At 58.7% G+C, this 17,444-nt stretch overlaps 1 protein-coding gene across 2 annotated transcripts; it reads left to right on the forward strand.

Annotated features, from left to right (window-relative positions):
* Positions 1–690: 690 nt before the first annotated feature.
* On the forward strand, positions 691–17,188 carry CEP131 (centrosomal protein 131). Of its 2 annotated transcripts, XM_082492110.1 has the most exons (26): positions 691–1,622; positions 2,651–2,736; positions 3,514–3,628; positions 4,038–4,156; positions 4,697–4,810; positions 4,921–5,070; positions 5,461–5,578; positions 6,373–6,489; positions 7,526–7,688; positions 7,838–7,938; positions 8,055–8,237; positions 8,615–8,806; positions 8,945–9,097; positions 9,663–9,788; positions 9,889–10,005; positions 11,460–11,489; positions 12,650–12,752; positions 13,077–13,278; positions 13,539–13,646; positions 13,862–13,979; positions 14,180–14,254; positions 14,341–14,483; positions 14,794–14,971; positions 15,072–15,268; positions 16,749–16,809; positions 16,909–17,188. In XM_082492110.1, exons 1-26 carry the CDS (start codon positions 1,368–1,370, stop codon positions 16,981–16,983), a joined length of 3,399 nt encoding a protein of 1,132 aa, XP_082348236.1. In that variant the 5' UTR covers positions 691–1,367; the 3' UTR covers positions 16,984–17,188. The 2 variants fall into 2 exon arrangements, with proteins under 2 accessions (XP_082348236.1, XP_082348235.1); XM_082492109.1 differs by lacking the exon at positions 691–1,622 and having other exon boundaries at positions 2,656–2,736; positions 8,945–9,082.
* Positions 17,189–17,444: the final 256 nt, after the last annotated feature.

Here is a 17,444-nt window from a genome sequence, read left to right on the forward strand (position 1 = left end):
GGTATGGGGAGGCCGCGGCCTTGTAATGGCCCCCGGGGCTCTGTGTAGGGGGGGCTGGAGCTGGGCGAGGAGGGGGCCAAGGCCTCGACCTCGGCGCTGCCCCATCAGTAGGCCCCGGGGGGGGTGCGGGTCCCTCTCAGCCTCCTCTGGGCCCTTCTCGCTGCTCGGAGCTCCTCACCCTTGTCGCCCCTCCTGTGTGGGGCCTGGGGGTCCTGGGCTTTAGGGGTTCTGGGCCAGGGATCCTGGGGGGGCCTGGGTGGCCAGGGCCTTGGGACCTGGGGGATCATGGGACATAGGGCTTGGGGTCCAGGGCCTTGGGAGCGGGGGGGGCAGGGCCTTGGGGCCTGGAGGGTCCTGGGCCTTAGGGCTTGGGGGCCTGGGGAGCCCTGGGCCTGGGAGCTTGGAGGCCAGGGCCTTGGGACTTGGGGGATCTTGGGCCTGGGGGCTTGGGGGCCTGGGCTTGGATATACAGCCTAAGATTGGACCTGGGGCCTGGGCCCGGATGTCCTGCGCCTGGGCTGTGGGCCTGAGTCCTGTTTTCCCGGCAGTTTCCATCGAGAGCCTTTTGTTTACCTGTGCTGTTGGAGGCCAAGGCATTGCCAAGGTCTCCAGTGGAGCCTCAAGGGGGGAGGGTGAAACCAGACCTGCTGGGGGAAGATTGGTTTAGGGATGGTTTGGGTGGCAGTATGTAAAGAAATAAAGCGATGTCACAGTGGTATTTGCCTGGGGACAGCAACAGCTCCTGGCTCAAAGCTACAGCAGGAGGAAATGCAAAGGGGTAAAGTGGGGAGTGTGCTGCCTCCTGAGCTGGGAAGGGGGCTCAGCTCTCCCTGCACGTGTGGAGAGGGCGCAGCTGCTTCTGAGCAGCTTCTTGGCAGAGATTGGGAGTGCTTGGTGGGGGAAGGATCCCTCAGGAGCTGCCCAGTTGCTTCTTCAGCATCGCTGCCTGATGCAGGGTGCTGGGTGAGCTGAACCCCTGGCCTTAGCAGAAGGGGCCGTTCTGACCTCGCGTGATCCTCTGGCAGCCACAGTCTGTATGGAGTGAAGGAGCCTGGTGTGGGGAGCAGGGCTTTTCTCCTCTGTTTTAGTCATCTGCTGATTTTCAAGAGAGAAGCCCCAGCCTGTAAATGGGGCAGCAGCATGTGGGCTGGCTGGCCAGGGCATTAGGTCAAAGCAATGAAGAGATGGCTGCTGGCATCGGGCACTGTGAGGAGTTCACCTGGAGCCTCTGCAGGCCTTGTGTTCAGGTTATTTGGCACATGTGAATACAGAGGAAGGTGTTTTATCCCATTTGAAAGTGGTTGCATCTCTGTGTGCTGGCCTTTGTAGGAGAAAGCTGGGAGCAGAGTGCCTGTTTTCCTTGCCGCATGAGGCTGGATGCGCTCTCTGTGCCTTCACTTCTCTGTCTGCTCTGTGCTTCCAGGGCCCCTACTCTCTGCTCGAGCATGAAGAGCACCCGCAGCACCTCCTCCTTCCAGGGCGCCACTTCTGGCAGTGTGGATCTGAGCCTGACAGGCCTCCCAGCACCGGTCTCGCGGCGCCCCAGCAGTGCCTCTCCCGCGAAGCACATGGCACGCTCCATCTCGGTCACCGCCGATGGCAAACCGAAGAGGAATGCTCTGGTGAGTCCTGGGCAGGAGAAGTCTTTCATTCCTCCTGCTGCTTGGGGCAGGGAGGCGCCTGTGCAGGGGCTATGGGATGCCTCGATGCACACATGCTCTGCCATCTGTCTAACGCTGGGCTGTGCTGATCCTGCAGGCTGAGCTTTGAAGCGTAGCCTGGGGCAGGAGATGGCACTGAGGAGGACGCTGGTTCCCCCAGGAGCAGGTGGCATGGCTGTGCATGTACGGAGAGCAGCCGTGCCACCTTCGGGAGGGGAGAATCGGGCTGGTCTAGGTGCCAGTTAGTGCTGCAGCTCTGGGTGCTGCAGTGCTGTGCCCTCTCTCCAAATCTGATCATCCTCAATGATCAGCTGCTCGTCAGGTCTCTTCTTGATCCCTTTAACATGCAGAAGGGCAAGCAGGGAAGTGTCAGGCTTCACACTTCCCTTCCTTGCCCTTCACCTCCCTGTGGTGATTTCCTTCTGGAAAGTCCCGAGTTCCTGATATCTTCTGCTGGATGCTGTGGTGTTTTCAGGCCCAGCCTGCTCCTTGCTGTGCACCCTCCATTCCTGCTGGGGTCAGCAGGAGCTCTGGACTCTCGGTGTCTTGCAGAGTGGGGGTTTCTCTGAGTGTTTTTTCAGCAGAGTGAATGAGCCCCAGGTACTTACAGGGCTGTGTTAAGATCCAGTAGCAGAGAGTCTCTGCGCTCTTTGCTGAGTAATCCCTGCTGTCTTGGCAGTCATCCTTCATGCTCATTCCCAGGGCAGGTAATGAGCACGGCCCTCCTCAGCTGAGGAGTTCACACAAACGAGTGCATTCCTGCTGGCTCAGCAGCAGCGCGGGAGCCTGAGAGTGAGCGAGGTGTCATTGCTCTCTGCCTCAAGGAGAGGCAGCCGTGGGGATATCAGAAACATCGTGTCAGGGCTGGGTTGAAGGGGGTGGAAGGGTAGCACCGCCAGCAGTGCTATTTTAGGATGCCTGATTCACGGGGGAAGCCTGCCCATGCTTCTCCTTAACATTGCTGCTGAATTTAGCTCTCTCCTCCGCAGGAAGATGCGGGATCCCGGGCAATGAACAACCTCCGGAGGTCCAACAGCACCACCCACGTTAACCAGCGGGTGAACAGCACGCGCAGGTACAGCTCCAGCCACCAACGTGTGTCTGTCTGTCCTGTGGATGGGACTGTGTGAAAGCCCACCCATCTGTCTGACCTCTCATCCTGGGAGGGAACCGGAGCCTTTCAAAAATGTGCATTAAGGTCTGTCATACACATTGGGGGTTATAATCTGGCCTTGGAAAGCCAAGGACTGGGTTTTTGGTTTGTTTTTTTTTTTTTTTTTTTGAGCGGAGGTCACTTGATTAACATTTGGGGAAATAGAGTATATTTCTGTGGCTGGGAAGTCTGTCACAAAAGACAGTCAGTTTAATTCCAAGGGATGGGACTGTTGAATTACAACAGCCCCTCCTGGACCCCCTGGATCATAGCTGGACTGTGTTAGGAGACGAAAAGTTCTTATGTCCCCAGTGACCTCCTAGGGCTGTCTCTGAATCATGATTTTCCATTCTCTTGTTGCCTTGTACCCATCCCTTTAATACATTCTATTTCTGCACATCATGCTGAAATCTAAAGCTCTGTGTAAAAATGAATATTTTGTAGATTTCATGACTGTGTAATGATTCCCCATCCCTTTTTTCCTCTGTGTCACCATGGCAGGCGGTAGGTGTGCCTCGGCTCTATGCTGTGCGTGTGTCAGAGTGCCCTGCCGCAATCAGAGCGTGCTTCTTGCTGAAGCAGCCTGTGCGGGATGAGAACCCTGCTGTCGCTGTCTTGTTGCCATGTGTCTACATGCAATATTAACTCCAGAATACGTGTTCTCTCCTCCTCTCTGCCTTCCCTGGGTTCGGGCTAAAGCTCAGAGCAGACGGGAGACTTCCTGACCTTCTTTGAGAGCGGTTCTGGGGGAAGAAAGAAACTGACGAGTCTGAGCAAAACCTCCCCAGAAAAGAAAACCACGTGGAACATCTTGGTGAGGACAGCGGCCTCCTGGGGTCGGTGGGCTAAGTCACCTCTGCCAGCCTGAGGGGTTGGCTGGGTTTGGTGGAGGAGTGGGAGGGTTTCCCTAGACCCGAGGATCCGTGGGTACTTGCTCAGCCTGCAGTCAAAGCTGTCATGGTTTGAATGGCCAGCGTGCTCGGCCAGTCCTCTAGCCCGCCTTGGACTTGCCTCTGGCCCGGGGCTTTTAGCCCATCACATCTGTGCTCCTGGCTTCTGGTGGAGGCAGGCAGAGGCGCAGGCAAAGCCTCGAGGCTGCCGTGCTGTGGAACAGAGGTTTCTTGTGTGGGGGAGAAACTTGCTTGTGAAGGAAGAGGGTGGTGTTTGAGGATGTGGGGTTGGCACTTGCCTGCCCTTCCTTACTCCTGCTGACTTCGTGGCAGGATGATCAGCCACGAGCATTCCCGGGCCCCTCCAGCTCCCACGGCGTTGAGCCACCAGCAGGCATGAGGAGGAAAGAAGCCACTGTGCTCCTGGCAGCCAACTTCACTGCCAACAACAGGTAGGAGAGGCGATGCTTAACCAGAGCTGGTCTGGTGTTGGGAGGAACTACACCAAGGAAACACCCAGGCAGAGGAGGGGGTGCCAGTGCTCTGCCTCTGCTGGGGCACGGGGGTCAAGTGCGGGGCAGCCCATGACGGTGTGCCAGGCTGGCTGGCCAGGACAGGTTTGGAAGCTGCACAGGAGCTTGATGGGTGTGTGGGAGAGGCTGCTCTTGCTCTAGGAAAGGGAACGAGTAAACTTTGAGCCCTTCAGGGCCAGGAGAGGCTTAAGCCAAGGCTGTATGTAGAACAGCCTGAAGAGCGGGCTGTTAGGTCTGCTCGGGCTGTGTCTGTCTGTGTGTGAGGTACTGAGCTACCGAGGAGCAAACTCTAGAGAGCAGGCAAGTCGCTTGTGAGGCCTCGCTGGCTCCTCGCCTTGGGGGACGCTCGAGATGGTCATGGTTGGGTTGAGGGTTGCAATGCAGGAAGTGTCCCTACTGGTGGATGCTGTCCCCTTCAGGTCCAGCAAGTCCTAATGCCTTGTCTTCTCTTCACAAAAGGAGCAACAAGGGCGCGATGGGAAACTCTGTCACCACCATGGTGCACAACAACTACTCCACCACTGAGAAGGGTCCTGCGCCCAAAAGCTCCAACCAGGCACCCAGCTCCCTCAAGTAAGTGTGGTGAGGTCCTGGCTTGGAGGCTGTGCTGACCCCGTGTTCACGTGCAGATGTGGCACGGGACAGGGCAGGATGGTGCCAAGTAGCTTCATCTTCTGCCTTAGCAATGTTGTGAAAGCGACGTCAAATGAGGACAGCGAAAGCAGCAGCTTCGTGAAGTCTCAGAAGAATTTCTCCAGCAACAACATCATGACCCGCAACAACAACAGCAGCCTGCCCCGGAGGAAGGAGGTGACCGAGGAGGAGGCAGAGAGGTGAGGTGGAGCCAGTGCATGATGGCTGGTGGGAAGAGGCAGGAGGACGGTGTCAGGTGGAGGGGTGAGCTCCAGGGGAGCTGGTACTGGTTTATTCCTGTCCCGTGCGGTCCAGATTTGGGAAGGGGCCCTCTATGTGTACCCACAGTGGCTCAATTACCCTCCCTGTGACTCAGCTCTGTGCTTTGAGTTGTCCTCATCAGAGGCCCAAGTTCCTCCCACCCCAAAAGCCTGGGAAAGGTCCTCATTAAGTCAGGGTGTGAGGGGACAGAAGAGGTCCCGGTCCCCTGGTGAGCAGCCTGTGCTCTGCTGCAGCAGGACGGGGTGGTGCTGCCTGGCCAGCGGCCCAGGAGGATGCGGGGGCCGTGCTGACCTTCTCTCTCCCCACAGGTTCATCCAGCAGGTGAACCTGGCTGCCGTGACCATCCAGCGCTGGTACCGACGCCACTCGCAACGGCATAAGGCAGGAGCAGCGGCTCTGGGGCGCTTGCTGGCTTCCAAAAGAGAGGTCAGTCCTGTCCACTGCCTTGTAGCACAGACCATTCCAACACCCAGGTGTCCCGCTCACCTTGCTGGCAGGGGAATTTGAGTCCCTTTAGTCACCAGACCCTCCAACCAAGACCTGAGCTGTTGGAGACTAGGAGGCCTTGGCTTTGCATCTAGCCAGCCCCTTGTGGTCCAGGGAGCCGGGGAGGGTCCCGTCCCTGCAGAGATGTGTGGCTGTGTAGGGGGGAGGCACAGCTTTGGTTCCAGGGGGAGTTCAGGCTGGGAGCCCCTGGGCTCAGCGCTGACTGGCTCTGGTCTACCAGCTCCCTTCAGCTGTGAGCAGGCAGATGCTTGGCAGTAGCAGCACAAATCCTGCTGAATTCTTATTGTCTCAGACACGCTCGTGGCCAGAGGAGGGATACCCTGTCTCGGCTCATCTTAGCGAATCGGTAACGAGTGGCTCATTAGAGAGTGACGAGTCATCTGCAGCTATTTGTGTTTCTTTGTGTTGAATTATTTATCCCAATAACAAAGAGTACCATAGCTCTTTGCATGTGAGTCTATTTTTAAGCCTTGTCTCCTTGGTGGTTTCAGACCCAGATGACTAATAATTACATTTTGTATCTAAAGAAAATAAACTGTTCTAAAGTGGAGCTTTTCTGAGGACTCTTTACCCATGTGGAGGGGGGAATTGAGAGGATGGAAAGCTTGGGTATGGGGTGACCTCAGGTGTGTTGTGCCCTTTTCCTCTTTCCTGCTGTGGGTAGTGGATGCTGAACCGCTCTCGGTAACATTTTTGACCCTCTTCTCTGGAAGGAAAGGCAGCAGCGGATGGAGGAAGGGAATATCTTGGATTTGCATGAGAGAAAGGATGAGGAACGACGGAAGATCCGAGAGGAGAAGGCACGCCTGGCCCGACGTGCTGCCATCCAGGTAGGGACAAGGCAAGGCCTGCATGAGACCAGTTTGTTGACATCTTTTTGTGAGGCAATGAGAGGGCCTCTCCTCTGCATCTCTCGGGGCTTTGCGTGAAGCGGAATTAGAGCCAGCCTTGGAAATGGAGTGCTCCCTGCGGAGACGGAGGTGCCATAGAGCGGTTTTCCGTTGTGCTCCTGCCAAGCCTTGGCAGCTCATTCGGAGCTTGCGAAGACAGCACTGATTTTGATCTAGTTCTCGGGGAAAGGGTGACCACATTGAAACAGGGAGACTGTAACTGCAGCTCCTCGGAGTGGCTGAGGATGAGAGTGGCCTGGGAGGGGACCCTCCTTGGGAACGGGGACCCTCCAGGGTGAGCTGAGTGTTGCGCTGTGCCTGCTGGCAGGAAGCATCTCGCCGTCTTCACCCTGTTCTTGCAGCTGCCTCTGCAGCAGGAGAGGGCTGGTGCTCCTGGGGCACAGATGAGGGGCTGGCACAGACTATGGGGAGTTGTATGCTCGCTTGAAGTATAACTGAAGACTTTTTTTAAAAGCCCAATTTCTCTTTGCCCTAAATGGAATCATGTTTCATCGGGGGGGTCACAGGAGACACAACAGCGAGCAGCTGGAGGACGGCAAAATGCTGCAACAGCCTTGCAAGCACGTGCTTGTGCCTTAAGTGACTTCCCAAAACTCGGCTAAGGCAGCCTCCTGGGTACTGTGGTGTCGCTGCACTGTGCCGTGCTCGGCCCTTGGGATTTGGAGGCCCTTTACGGAGCAGTAAAGGACACTGCGCAGGGGCATGCGAGCAGCCCTTGTTCACATGTGGAGCTGGCAAGACCCTGGCCATCGCCTCCCCTCTGCTCAGAGCAGTAAAGAGTAGAGCTGTTGTTCCTGTGCCTTCCCTTTCTCTAGATTTGTCCTTGTTAACCCTTCAGCAGCAAGTGTGTGGGTTGTTGTCACCCAGACCCCTGCTAGTACTTAAAGCAGTGCAGGTATGTGTCAAAGCGCACCCTGTGCTGGGCAGGACACTGATGGCTTGCCTGTCCCTACAGGAACTGCACCAGAAAAGGGCCCAAAAGGCTTTGGACGCAAAGCGCTTGGCAGAAGAAGAGATTGCACTGGTGAAGGAGAGCAGAAGGGTAGCAAAGAAGAAGTCTGCCAAACCTGCAAGGAACATCAGTCCAGCCAGCAGCGTCACCAAAGCCAATAATGCTGGTGAGTCCCTTCTGCAGGTCCCCGATGCTTTTGGAGCCGTGTGTGACATGAGGGGTAAGGAGGAGGACGGAGGAGCAGTTCTCACTCAGTGGAGCTGCTTCAAAGGGGCTGGTGGTTGCAAGTGCCTGAGAACAGTCTGGTTCTTGCAGAGGCCAATTTCCACTCAGTAGCTGCAGAGCCAGAAGAAAGCGGCCTCGCAGACCTCGGCTCCGTGCCCTCGCGGGACCCCGGGGTAGAGGACAAGCTGCAGGTGAGTCTGGCTTTACCTCGTGGGGCTCCTGGCTGGGGTGGCTTTGGAGCCTTCGTTGACTTCTGGGGCGATCCGGCAAACTCTTTTACTGCAAGGTGTGTTGTTTTCTCCTCTAGGATGTAAGTTCCAGAGAGACGGGTGGTGAGGATCTGGAGACGGTGGTGACTGCTGTCAGCAGGGCTCAGTCCAAGGTCACTCTCAATGAGCTGCTGGACACACTCAGGCTGTTGGAGGAAGAGCCAGAGCTGCTGCCCCCACCGAAGCTCTTCAAGAAGGACAGATATGCTTGGATAGACGGGGTAAGCAGAGGGCTGAGGCCAGTTGTGTCCACCCTCAGACAGTGACGGTTGCCCTGTGAGAGCAGGTTCCCCTATGGGCTGCTTTCTCGTAGCACTGCTGGGTGGCGGAGGGTGAAAAACGCAGCTGGTTCACTGCTAGAGAAGGCAGCGGAGAGGTTTGGAGGCAGTGGAGGGGTTTGGAGGCAGCCAGGGCTTGGGTATCCGCAAGGAGGAGGAAAACTGTGCGAGGGCTGTGGTGGGAGTGGGGTTAACACAGAGGATAAGGCTGGTTACTGGGGTGCAGTGGGAGGACTGGGCTCCAGTGATGGAGAAGAGCCAGCACCTCTTCTCCCGAGCCTTCCCTTGGGTGCTCATGCACAGCTGTGTCTTCCCATCAGGAGCCCAGCTCCAATTCCCTGACTGCTGATAACTTGGAGAAGTTTGGGAAGCTGAACCACTCCCCGGGGGTCCCTGAGGACGGGGCCCTGCTCTCGGAGGCCAAGCTCCAAAGCATCATCAGTTTCCTGGATGAGATGGAGAAGTTGGAACAGGAGAGGCCCAGGTCGGCCGCCTCGGCCACGCAGCGGGAGGTGAGTGCTGAAGCGAGAGCCCATGTGTATTGGAGAGGTGGTGTAAGATCCTGGTGGGAGGGGTCTCCCATCTCCTTGTCCCGGTTCCAGGTGGTCCCTGCTACCTTTTAATCATGGGGTATTTTTTTGCTGTGGCAGGGCCTCCTCTCGGAAGAGGAGCTGGCTCACTTGGAGCAGGCGTCGGCTGTTGCCACAGAGGTCACGAGCTCCATCATGAGGCTGAAGCTGGAAGTGGAGGAGAAGAAACGAGCCATCAGCCTGCTGCAGACAGCCCTGGTGTGTGAGCCAGATGTGCGTGCTTGCTGGGGAACGAAGACCAAGAGCCCTCAGCAGCTGTTTCCTGGGGCAGTGCCTTTGAAGCACAAGATCAGGGCTCCGCAAATAGGGCTTTCCATCTGCGTCCCCGGCAGCGTACTGCAGTGCTCCCGGAGCTAGTGCCAAGGAGCCGGAGAGCCAGAGGCTGCCGGGCATGCCACAGTCCCGGTTGCTGTTAGCAGGGGAAAGACCTGCAAGGCCCTTCCCAGTATGGCGTGAGGTTCGCTCAGATTTCTCCTTGTTGCCCCTCTGATTTGAAAGGCACCATCAAACTCCGCTCCCTGGCAGGTGCCTGGCTAGTCCAGAAACCCTTGGTCAGGACCTGGGCTGAACTCTTTTCCTCTGTCCCACGGGGATTTGGGTGTTGCTGACAGCAGGGCAGAGGGTGTGAGTACCAGGGACTTTGATTTAACTCTCTTCCTCCTTGTTCTGGCCCAGCAGTGCCTTCCAGGTTTGGTAGTTATCTCCTGTGCACATGGTGGGGTTGGTGTAACTTTTCCCTCTGAATGTCTTGTGTCTATTTCTTCCCTACATCCCAAAGGCTCAGCAGAGGGAACTGACTGTCCGGCACGTCAAACAGACCGAGAAAGAGCTTGGCCACCAGCTCAGGCTGCAGAGGGAACAGTATGAGGCAGCTATCCAGAGGCATCTGGCCTTCATTGACCAGGTAATCTCTCATCCCAACTCAGACTGATGCTTCTGAAGTCAGAAGCTGAGGTGGCTCTACCCTGCCTGGCTGCCCGATGCCTTTTCTTCACCCTGCCCAGCTCATTGATGATAAGAAGGTGCTGAGTGAGAAGTGTGAGGCTGTGGTAGCTGAGCTGAAGCAAGTGGACCAGAAGTATGGCAAGAAGATCACCCAGATGCAGGAGCAGCATGAGCTGGTGAGAGGATAGGGAAGGTGGGGGGAGCTGGGAGAGGAGACATGCCACTGCCAGAGTTGGTTGGTTTTGCTCAAATGGGGTCTCTGCCCAGAGCAGTATGGTTTCTCTCACCTCAGTGGTGCCCAGTTGTTCTGGGGGCCATTCTCTGTGCGCAGAAGGTCCGTGTCACGCGCAGAGCTTTGCCCTGGCTCCCCCAGTGGCTGCTGTCCTCTGCTGCCCAAAGCCAGGTGCATGGGACTGACCAAGAGACAGTGCCAGATCCCAGTGACTCCGCTCGGAAAGACCCTTCCCACACATCCTGGTGCGGACAGAGCTCTTCCCTGTCTGGGGGATCTTGCCTCGGCAGAGGTGAAAGCAGGCGCTGGCACAAATTTGTACCTGTGTCCATATCCTCCTGAGCTGAGTGACTTCCAGCCCCCTTTGCAGGAGCGGGAATGCTCTCAAAGCTAAATGGGGACAAGTTTATAAAGGAACATGGAGTATATAAGCAATAGTAACAGACCTCTGTGGGTTTCACTGGGCTGTTGCCCTGACCGGCACCCAGACACACAGAGGGCTGTTTCCCCAGTGAGGATGTGCTGCCTTCTCCTGGGAGCTGGCTGGCAGCTTCCCTCAGGAGCGTGCAGAGAGCTCCCTCTCCCGCAGATGGAGCCAGTTCGGCTCGCCCGGGCTGGGAGGCAGTGCCGCTGGCTCGCAGCTTGGCTGCGGGGCTTGTCCTGGCTCTGCTGCCCAGGTCCCTGCTCGCCCTTGGCCTTGCAGCCGAGCTCGTGTCCAGGGCTCTGGAGTGGCACAAGTGTTTGTGCCAGCCTGAGCCTGTTCAGACAGATGCCCTCACGCAAACAAAGCGAAGGCTCCCTTGGCTCACTCTGCCTGAGTTTTGAGCCCAGCTGAGAGGAAGAAGCCAGTGCAATATTGCTGTGCTTGGTGCCTGGAGGGACCCCTTCCCATGGTGGGATGGGACTGGTTTTGCTGCTGCAGCCTGTGCAGAGCAGAGGAGGTGTCTCCGTTACCTCTTGCTCCTTGATCCCCGCAGGGCAGCAGTGCTGGGAACGGCCCAGGAGCCCGTCTCTGCTCTGTGGCCAGAGCTCTTTGCCCGGCTCTGCTGTATGGCTCCCTGCTTCCTCTAGAGCATGGTGGGGGACGTTTGTTCCCATGGGGTTCCCCTGGTCACTAGAGCGGGCTCCCGACCATGCGGCACGCTCCCTGGCGGTGCTGGCTCTGTCCCTGTCCCAGAGCTGTGATTGCTGGCGGTGCTGCCGGGTCCTTCGTGCCTCTGTGTAACTGCCCGGTTCAGCTCTGCCTCCCCTCGCTCCCCTGCCCCTCTCTCTGCCCTCCCCGTGGCTCTCGCGTACACACAGCTGTTTGGTTTTGCCTCTCTCCCTTCCTGTCTCCCCTCTCCCCTGTGATGCTGCGATTCCCCTTCTCTCTCCATCCCCTCCTTTCTTTCTCCCCAGGTCTGGCGCACTTTGGGCCCCTTTTGTGAGGTAAATGTGGTCTTTGCTCTTTTTTTTTTTTTTGTGCCTTACCCTTCTGCTCTCATGCCCTGACCTCCTCTGGCTCCCCATGCGCCTGTGGGCAGCAGGGCTGGGACGGGAGCTCCCCACTCAGCAGCAGGGTCAGCCCCGTGAAGGAGCCCCTTCACCCCATTCCCCCAGGCCACGTTCTCTGCGGCTGCCTTCAGACTGTCCCTGTCTTCCCGTGCTGATTTTTCTGCCCTCTTTTGCCCTAAGAGCAAGTTCTGGGCTGTGGGGGTGGCCCCCTGCTATTCCCCGCTCCTCTCCGCACAGTGGCCGTTGGATGTCCTGCCACACGCTTGTCCTCCGGAGCTGTGACATGTCCCCACGTCCAGCATGTGGACATCGTCTGCCCGTGCCAAAACGGAGCCATTTCTGGCCGGGCTGGGCTTTCTGTTGGGTGGTGCCTTTCTCACCAGAAACCCCAGCACAGAAGTATGTGGTCAAGTGCTTCGACTGGCTTTTGCCAGTGGGGATGCTGGGGAAGAGCTCCGCGGGCAGCAGGGCCTGGGTGTTTTTCCAGCCTTTTTGCTGGAGAGGAGGGCTGAGGAGGTAAACTCAGGCAGAGGAGGAAGCGAGAGCAGCGGCTGTGCCTGGGCTGTGCAGCCTCCGAGGCTTTGAAGAGTTTTGGGGTGCTGCAGGAGCTTGGTCTGCAGTGGTACCGTGGTGTTGAGAGGTGTGCCTGCCTGTCTGTCTGTCCTCCTGCTGGAGGGTCTTCCATGCCAGGGAGAGGGAAGGCTGGAGAAGGAGGCATCTTCACACATGACCCTGCGTCTGCTGACAGATGGACTGACCTACGTGCAAGGACCGTCAGCAGCCCCAATTCCCCTCTCGCCCTCTCATGTCTCAGCCAGCGAGCGCTTTCCCAAGGGTTTTGATCTTCTCCCCTGTGCTTAAGGCCTGCAGGGCAGCAGCAGCCCCATCCAGTGAGAGAGAGGAGAAGGCACTGGGAGAGTGTACGGCTGCTTCTCTGAACTGGGAGAATATATCCAGGGCTGCGCGAGTCATCTGTGCGCAGCTCAGGCCATCTGCTTTTGCCTGCATCTTCCTTCTCAAGAGCCGAGCTCCCAGGCTAACAGGGGTTTTCTCCCCTAGCTTCTCTCTGAAGTTTCCCATTTGCTTCCAAACAGGAGATTAAGAAACTGAAAGAACTGATGAGTGCAACCGAGAAAATCAGGCGGGAGAAGTGGATTGATGAGAAAACAAAAAAGATCAAAGAAATCACCGTGAAAGGTATGGGCACATTCCCTTGGTGGTGGCTGGAGTCAGGCTGGTACAGGGGTCATGTTTGTGGTGCTCCAGGAGGAGGGGCTGTGTCTGCAGAAGCTGCTGGCAGCTCGGGGAAGAGCTGCTCAGCGTGGACAGTCTCTGCTCCCTGTATTTGGTAGAGAGAGGGCAAGAAAGCCCGTGCGTGCTCGCCTCCCCTTTCTTACCAGCCCCTCTTTGCTAGTTGATGTGTTTGCAGCCTCCTCGCCAGCTGGCCGGGGCCAAGGGTACCGGTGTTGGGGTCTGGACAGCCTCGAGGCCGAGCGGTAACTGTCCTTCCCACTGCCCCAGGGCTGGAGCCGGAGATCCAGAAGCTCATTGCCAAGCACAGGCAGGACATCAGGAAGCTGAAGATGCTTCACGAGGCTGAGTTGCTGCAGTCAGACGAGCGGGCTGCCCAGCGCTACGGCCGGCAGGCAGAGGAGCTACGGGACCTGCTGGAGCGGGAGAAGGAGGAGCAGAGCCAACGGGAGAGGGAACTGGCCCGGCAGCGGTACGTCATTATGGGGGGAGGCTTTGAGGGTGGTTTGAGTCTCATGCTGGTGGGTTCCCGATATTTGCAGCAGTTAATATCCACGGGGAGCAGCCCCTTTCTTTCCACCAGCCTGAGGTGGGAGATGCTGGTGAACCAGGGGCATCCTCCTGAGTTGGACCAGCCCCTGGTTGGCCGTGGAAGGGATGGGATGGGGCAGGGTGGAGAGATGGATGGACGTCCGAAGCCAGGCATGTCCCTGAGGCTGCTCTGCCCCACAGGTGTGAGCAGCAGCTGGAGCAGGAGGAGCAGGCGCTGCAGCAGCAGCGGCGCCGGCTCTACGCGGAGGTGGCTGAAGAGAAGGAGCGGCTCAGCCAGCAAGCGGCCAGGTGAGAGGGCTAGCGGCTAGCAGTACTTCGGGACCTCGCGGGGGCCCGTCTGGAGGCAGCCCCGAGCTCTGGAGCAGTGGGGCTGGTTTCCCCAGGCCAGGCTGCGGTGGGAAGAGGGCTGGTGTTTGAGCAGGGCCAAGGGGGAGCAGCCCGAGGAGGGGGTGGCGAGGCTGGGCTGGCACCCATGTTGGGAGCTGCGGTCTGTGTGTGGGCAGGCAGAGAGCGGAGGCAGAGGAGCTGCGGCGGCAGCTGGAGGCCAGCAGCTCGGCTGTCACCAGGGCGCTGAAGGAGGAGTACGCAAAGGAGAAGGAGGAGCAGGAGAGGCGGCATCAGGTCTGGTTTTCCCCTCGCTTCTGGGCCCTGGATTGCTGTTCTTGGGTGCGAGCAGTCTGGTCCCCAGCGCATGGCTGTGGTGACACATGCTGGCACCGCTGAGCCCTGTATCTCACCGAGGTGGTGTGGGGGCTGCTCCCAGACGGCATGGGGTGCTGCGGCTGCCAGAGCTGAGCAGTTGTCTTCTTGTCTCTCCACAGGCAGAAGTGAAGGTGCTGAAGGACCGGCTGGAGATTGAGAAGCAGGCCTGGGAGGCAAACTACGTGAAGAAGGAGGTAATAGCAAGGGCTGCCCTTCTCCGAAGGTGATACCCTTGGGCTCTGGGAGGCATTGAGGCAACGTTTGCCATCTCTGTCCCCAGGAAGCCTGGCTGCTCTCCCGGGAGAGGGAGCTGCGGGAGGAGATGAGGAAGGAGAGAGACAAAGAGATCGAGTTGGTGATCCAGCGTCTGGAGGCTGACATGTCCTCGGCCAAGGAGGAGTGTGAGAGGGCAGCAGAGAACAGGTAGTGGGAAGAGGGAGGAGGGAGCCTGCAAGTCCCAGCTCCTCACGGGCTGGTCCCTTTCCCCTGAGCCCCGCACACCTCTCCAGCGAGCTCTGGATGCTGCAGCTTGTGGGTGTGAGCAGCGTTAGTGCAGGCAGGAGTGGCTTGCAGGGCCGCTTCAGTGTACTTCTCACTGAGGGAACAGCCATGGATCTCCCATGGGGCAGATTTCCCCCCAACCTTGCTGCTCTGTTGTGATCCCTCCTGCAGCACGAAGGTGGCTGGGCATGGTCCCTGCTGAGCCAGGCTGCCTGTCCTTTTCTCCCGTTAGGATTAAGAGGATCCGAGACAAGTACGAGGTGGAGCTCCAGGAGCTGGAGAGGTCCGAGCGGAAGCTGCAGGAGCGCTGCAACGAGCTGAAGGGGCGACTGGCAGAGCTGGAAGGGGAGAACATTCGTCTGCAGGGCCTGCTGAAGCACAAGGAGCAGGAGGTGGAGGAGATCCAGAAGGTGGGTGAGCTTTCCCTGCTCCCTGCCCTGCCTGGCTCTGTCCCTCTGCATCGTCCTGTGCCTGTCCGTGCCTTGATGTCACCTCTCTGCCCTGCTGCAGGTGAGGGACCAGCTGGCCCAGGAGCGGAGCAGCCTGGCAGAAGTGATCCGGCAGGAGTTCGCTGACAGGCTGGTGGGGACAGAGGAGGAGAACAAGCGGCTAAAGGCGGAGATGGTGGAGATGAGAGCCCGACAGCGCCTGGAGCTGGACAGGGTAGTGCGGGAGAAGGACAAAGAGCTGGAAGAGGTTCACAGGAGGTGAGGCTGCCTGGGCTTCGCAGCCCCGGGCTGCGCTCATAGCTGGGGCTGCGGGCGCAGAGCTGGCCCGGGGTGCATTGCCGGAGCGTGTCCGCAGTGCTGCATCCTCAGGCATGGCTTCCAGTCCTGTTGGGGCAAAATAGGCAGCAGACTCTCACCCAAGCTGGCTGCCTGCTCAGCCACCGTGAATCCTCTGGCCCTTGTGACTTCCAGCCTGCTCTGTGTCATCCTGTCCCCAGGGCCTTGCATGCCTGCAGGACACTAGTGTTGGGGCAGGCGCCTGCAGCAGTGTGAGGGCTCCTGCCAGGAGAAGACCGGTGGTGCGCAGCTCTGTCTGCGGTGCCTCCCTGGCAGGAGCACTGCGAGCCGGCCGGGCTCACGGTCAGCTCCTGGGTAGTGTGTGGTACCTGTGATTGGAGCTGTGGCATCTCCCTCTGCAGATTTGCTGCTCCAGAGGGGCCAGGCAGCCGATTCCCCCCTCCGAGGGAGGGGAGGGAGCAGCCTGCTGCTGGGTCTGAGCTTGGCCAACCGCTGCACAGCCACAGAGGTCGAGGGCAACTGTGACATTCCCAAAACACGCCGGGGACCCTGACTGTTGACTGCACAGCACCCCAAGACCTGGTTTGCAGGGAGCAGGGGCTGTGCTCGTGTGCAGGGCTCTGGCACTGCGGGGTTGTGCCGTGGGGCTCTGCTCTGTCCTGTGCTCAGTGGGGACACGGTGCTGGGAGCTGGGCTCAGCGTCAGGCAGCGATGTAAGGCTTCCTCTTCCCTTGAGTCTGCCTGCGGGGGAGAGGCATTTTGCAAGTGAAAGGAGAATCGGAAGGGGAAGTGCATTGTCCCCTGCGGGAGCTCTTTCTGCGTGGGGCAGAGCGCTGCGCTAACAGCTCCAGCGTGGTGCAGAGCCGTCCTGTCGGTGTCTGTATGGAGCTGCTCACCACCAGCTGTAACGAGAGGGTGTTGTACGAGCACACAGAGCTCACTGGTTTTCCTGAATCCTGCTGAGTGATTCCCACTCACTCGGAGAGCCAGGATCATACCTTGAGTATGAGATAAGAAGGATCCCCTTTCCCCTTCCGTCCCTTATGTGCAGCCTGGCAAAGGTTGAAACGCAGGAAGTCTGGTGCTCTGAGAGCTGTGGGGAAGAGTCCAGCCATGAGGCAGCAACCGTGGGCTTGAGAAATGGGAGGAAACTTAAAATCCCCTCCCTGTGGTCCTGTTAATTAATTAAGTCTTGTGAAGCTAATGTCCCCTTCTTCCTGTAGCTGACTTGATCTGAACTACGTAACGCTCACCAAGGGAATAAAGGCGCTTCTAGTGTGTAACGGCACCCTGAGCCCAGAGCCACTGCTCTTTGGCTTGCTGCAGCGTGCCGGGTGGGGGGAGAGGGGCTGGAATCGCCCCCCTGGGACACGGGGCTAACCCCGTGTCTGGGGCTGGGCACTGGGGATGGGGTTCTCAGCCTCTCTGTCCGTCTGATCAGGGTGAAAACAGCGGTTGTGAGGAAGGAGGAGAGCGTGAGCAGCCTTCGGAAGCAGTATGAAGTGAGTGAGGGGGGCGACCAGCCCCAGCCCCCCCGTCCCTCGGGCTGCGGCTCTGCCGCGGGGCGCAGCCAGCTCTCCCTCTTGTGTGCTCTGTTGCAGGCGGCCATGCAGAGAGCCGACCACTTGGAAGCCCTCCTGGAGCAACAGCGAAAGCAGCTGCTGGCCAACAACTGACCACCCTGCCGTGCAGGGCTGGGGGTGCTCCGGGGCGCGCGGGGGGAGCGGACACCCGTGTGCGTGGAGCCAGGGTCAGGCTCTCTTCTCCTTCTACCCTTGTTTTTCACAGCCTGGTCCCGGTGCCACGGCCGTGGGCCCTGCCAGGGCTCTCGGCAGCCTTCGGGTGTTCGGTGGTTGGGTTTTAGCAATAAATCTGCGCTGGTTTCTACAGCTGTTCCCGTTCTGTCTGTGTCCCCTGGGGGAACGGGGGGCCTCTGTCCCACTGGCATCCACGACTTCTTTTTCTTTGCTGGTTCATTTGTCCCTCCTGGGGCACGCGCTGCTCTTCCTCGTGGGGTGAGCGGGCGGCAGATCCTCCCCACCCCATGTTCCTGTGTTCTTCCCCATGGTGGGATGTGTAGGACCTGTGGGTCAGGGCTGAGCTGGGGGACAGAAGCCTCCTCTTGGGAAAAGATGGA

This window comes from Vanellus vanellus (assembly GCF_965231255.1).
Source record: "Vanellus vanellus genome assembly, chromosome: 17".
NCBI lineage: Eukaryota > Metazoa > Chordata > Aves > Charadriiformes > Charadriidae > Vanellus > Vanellus vanellus.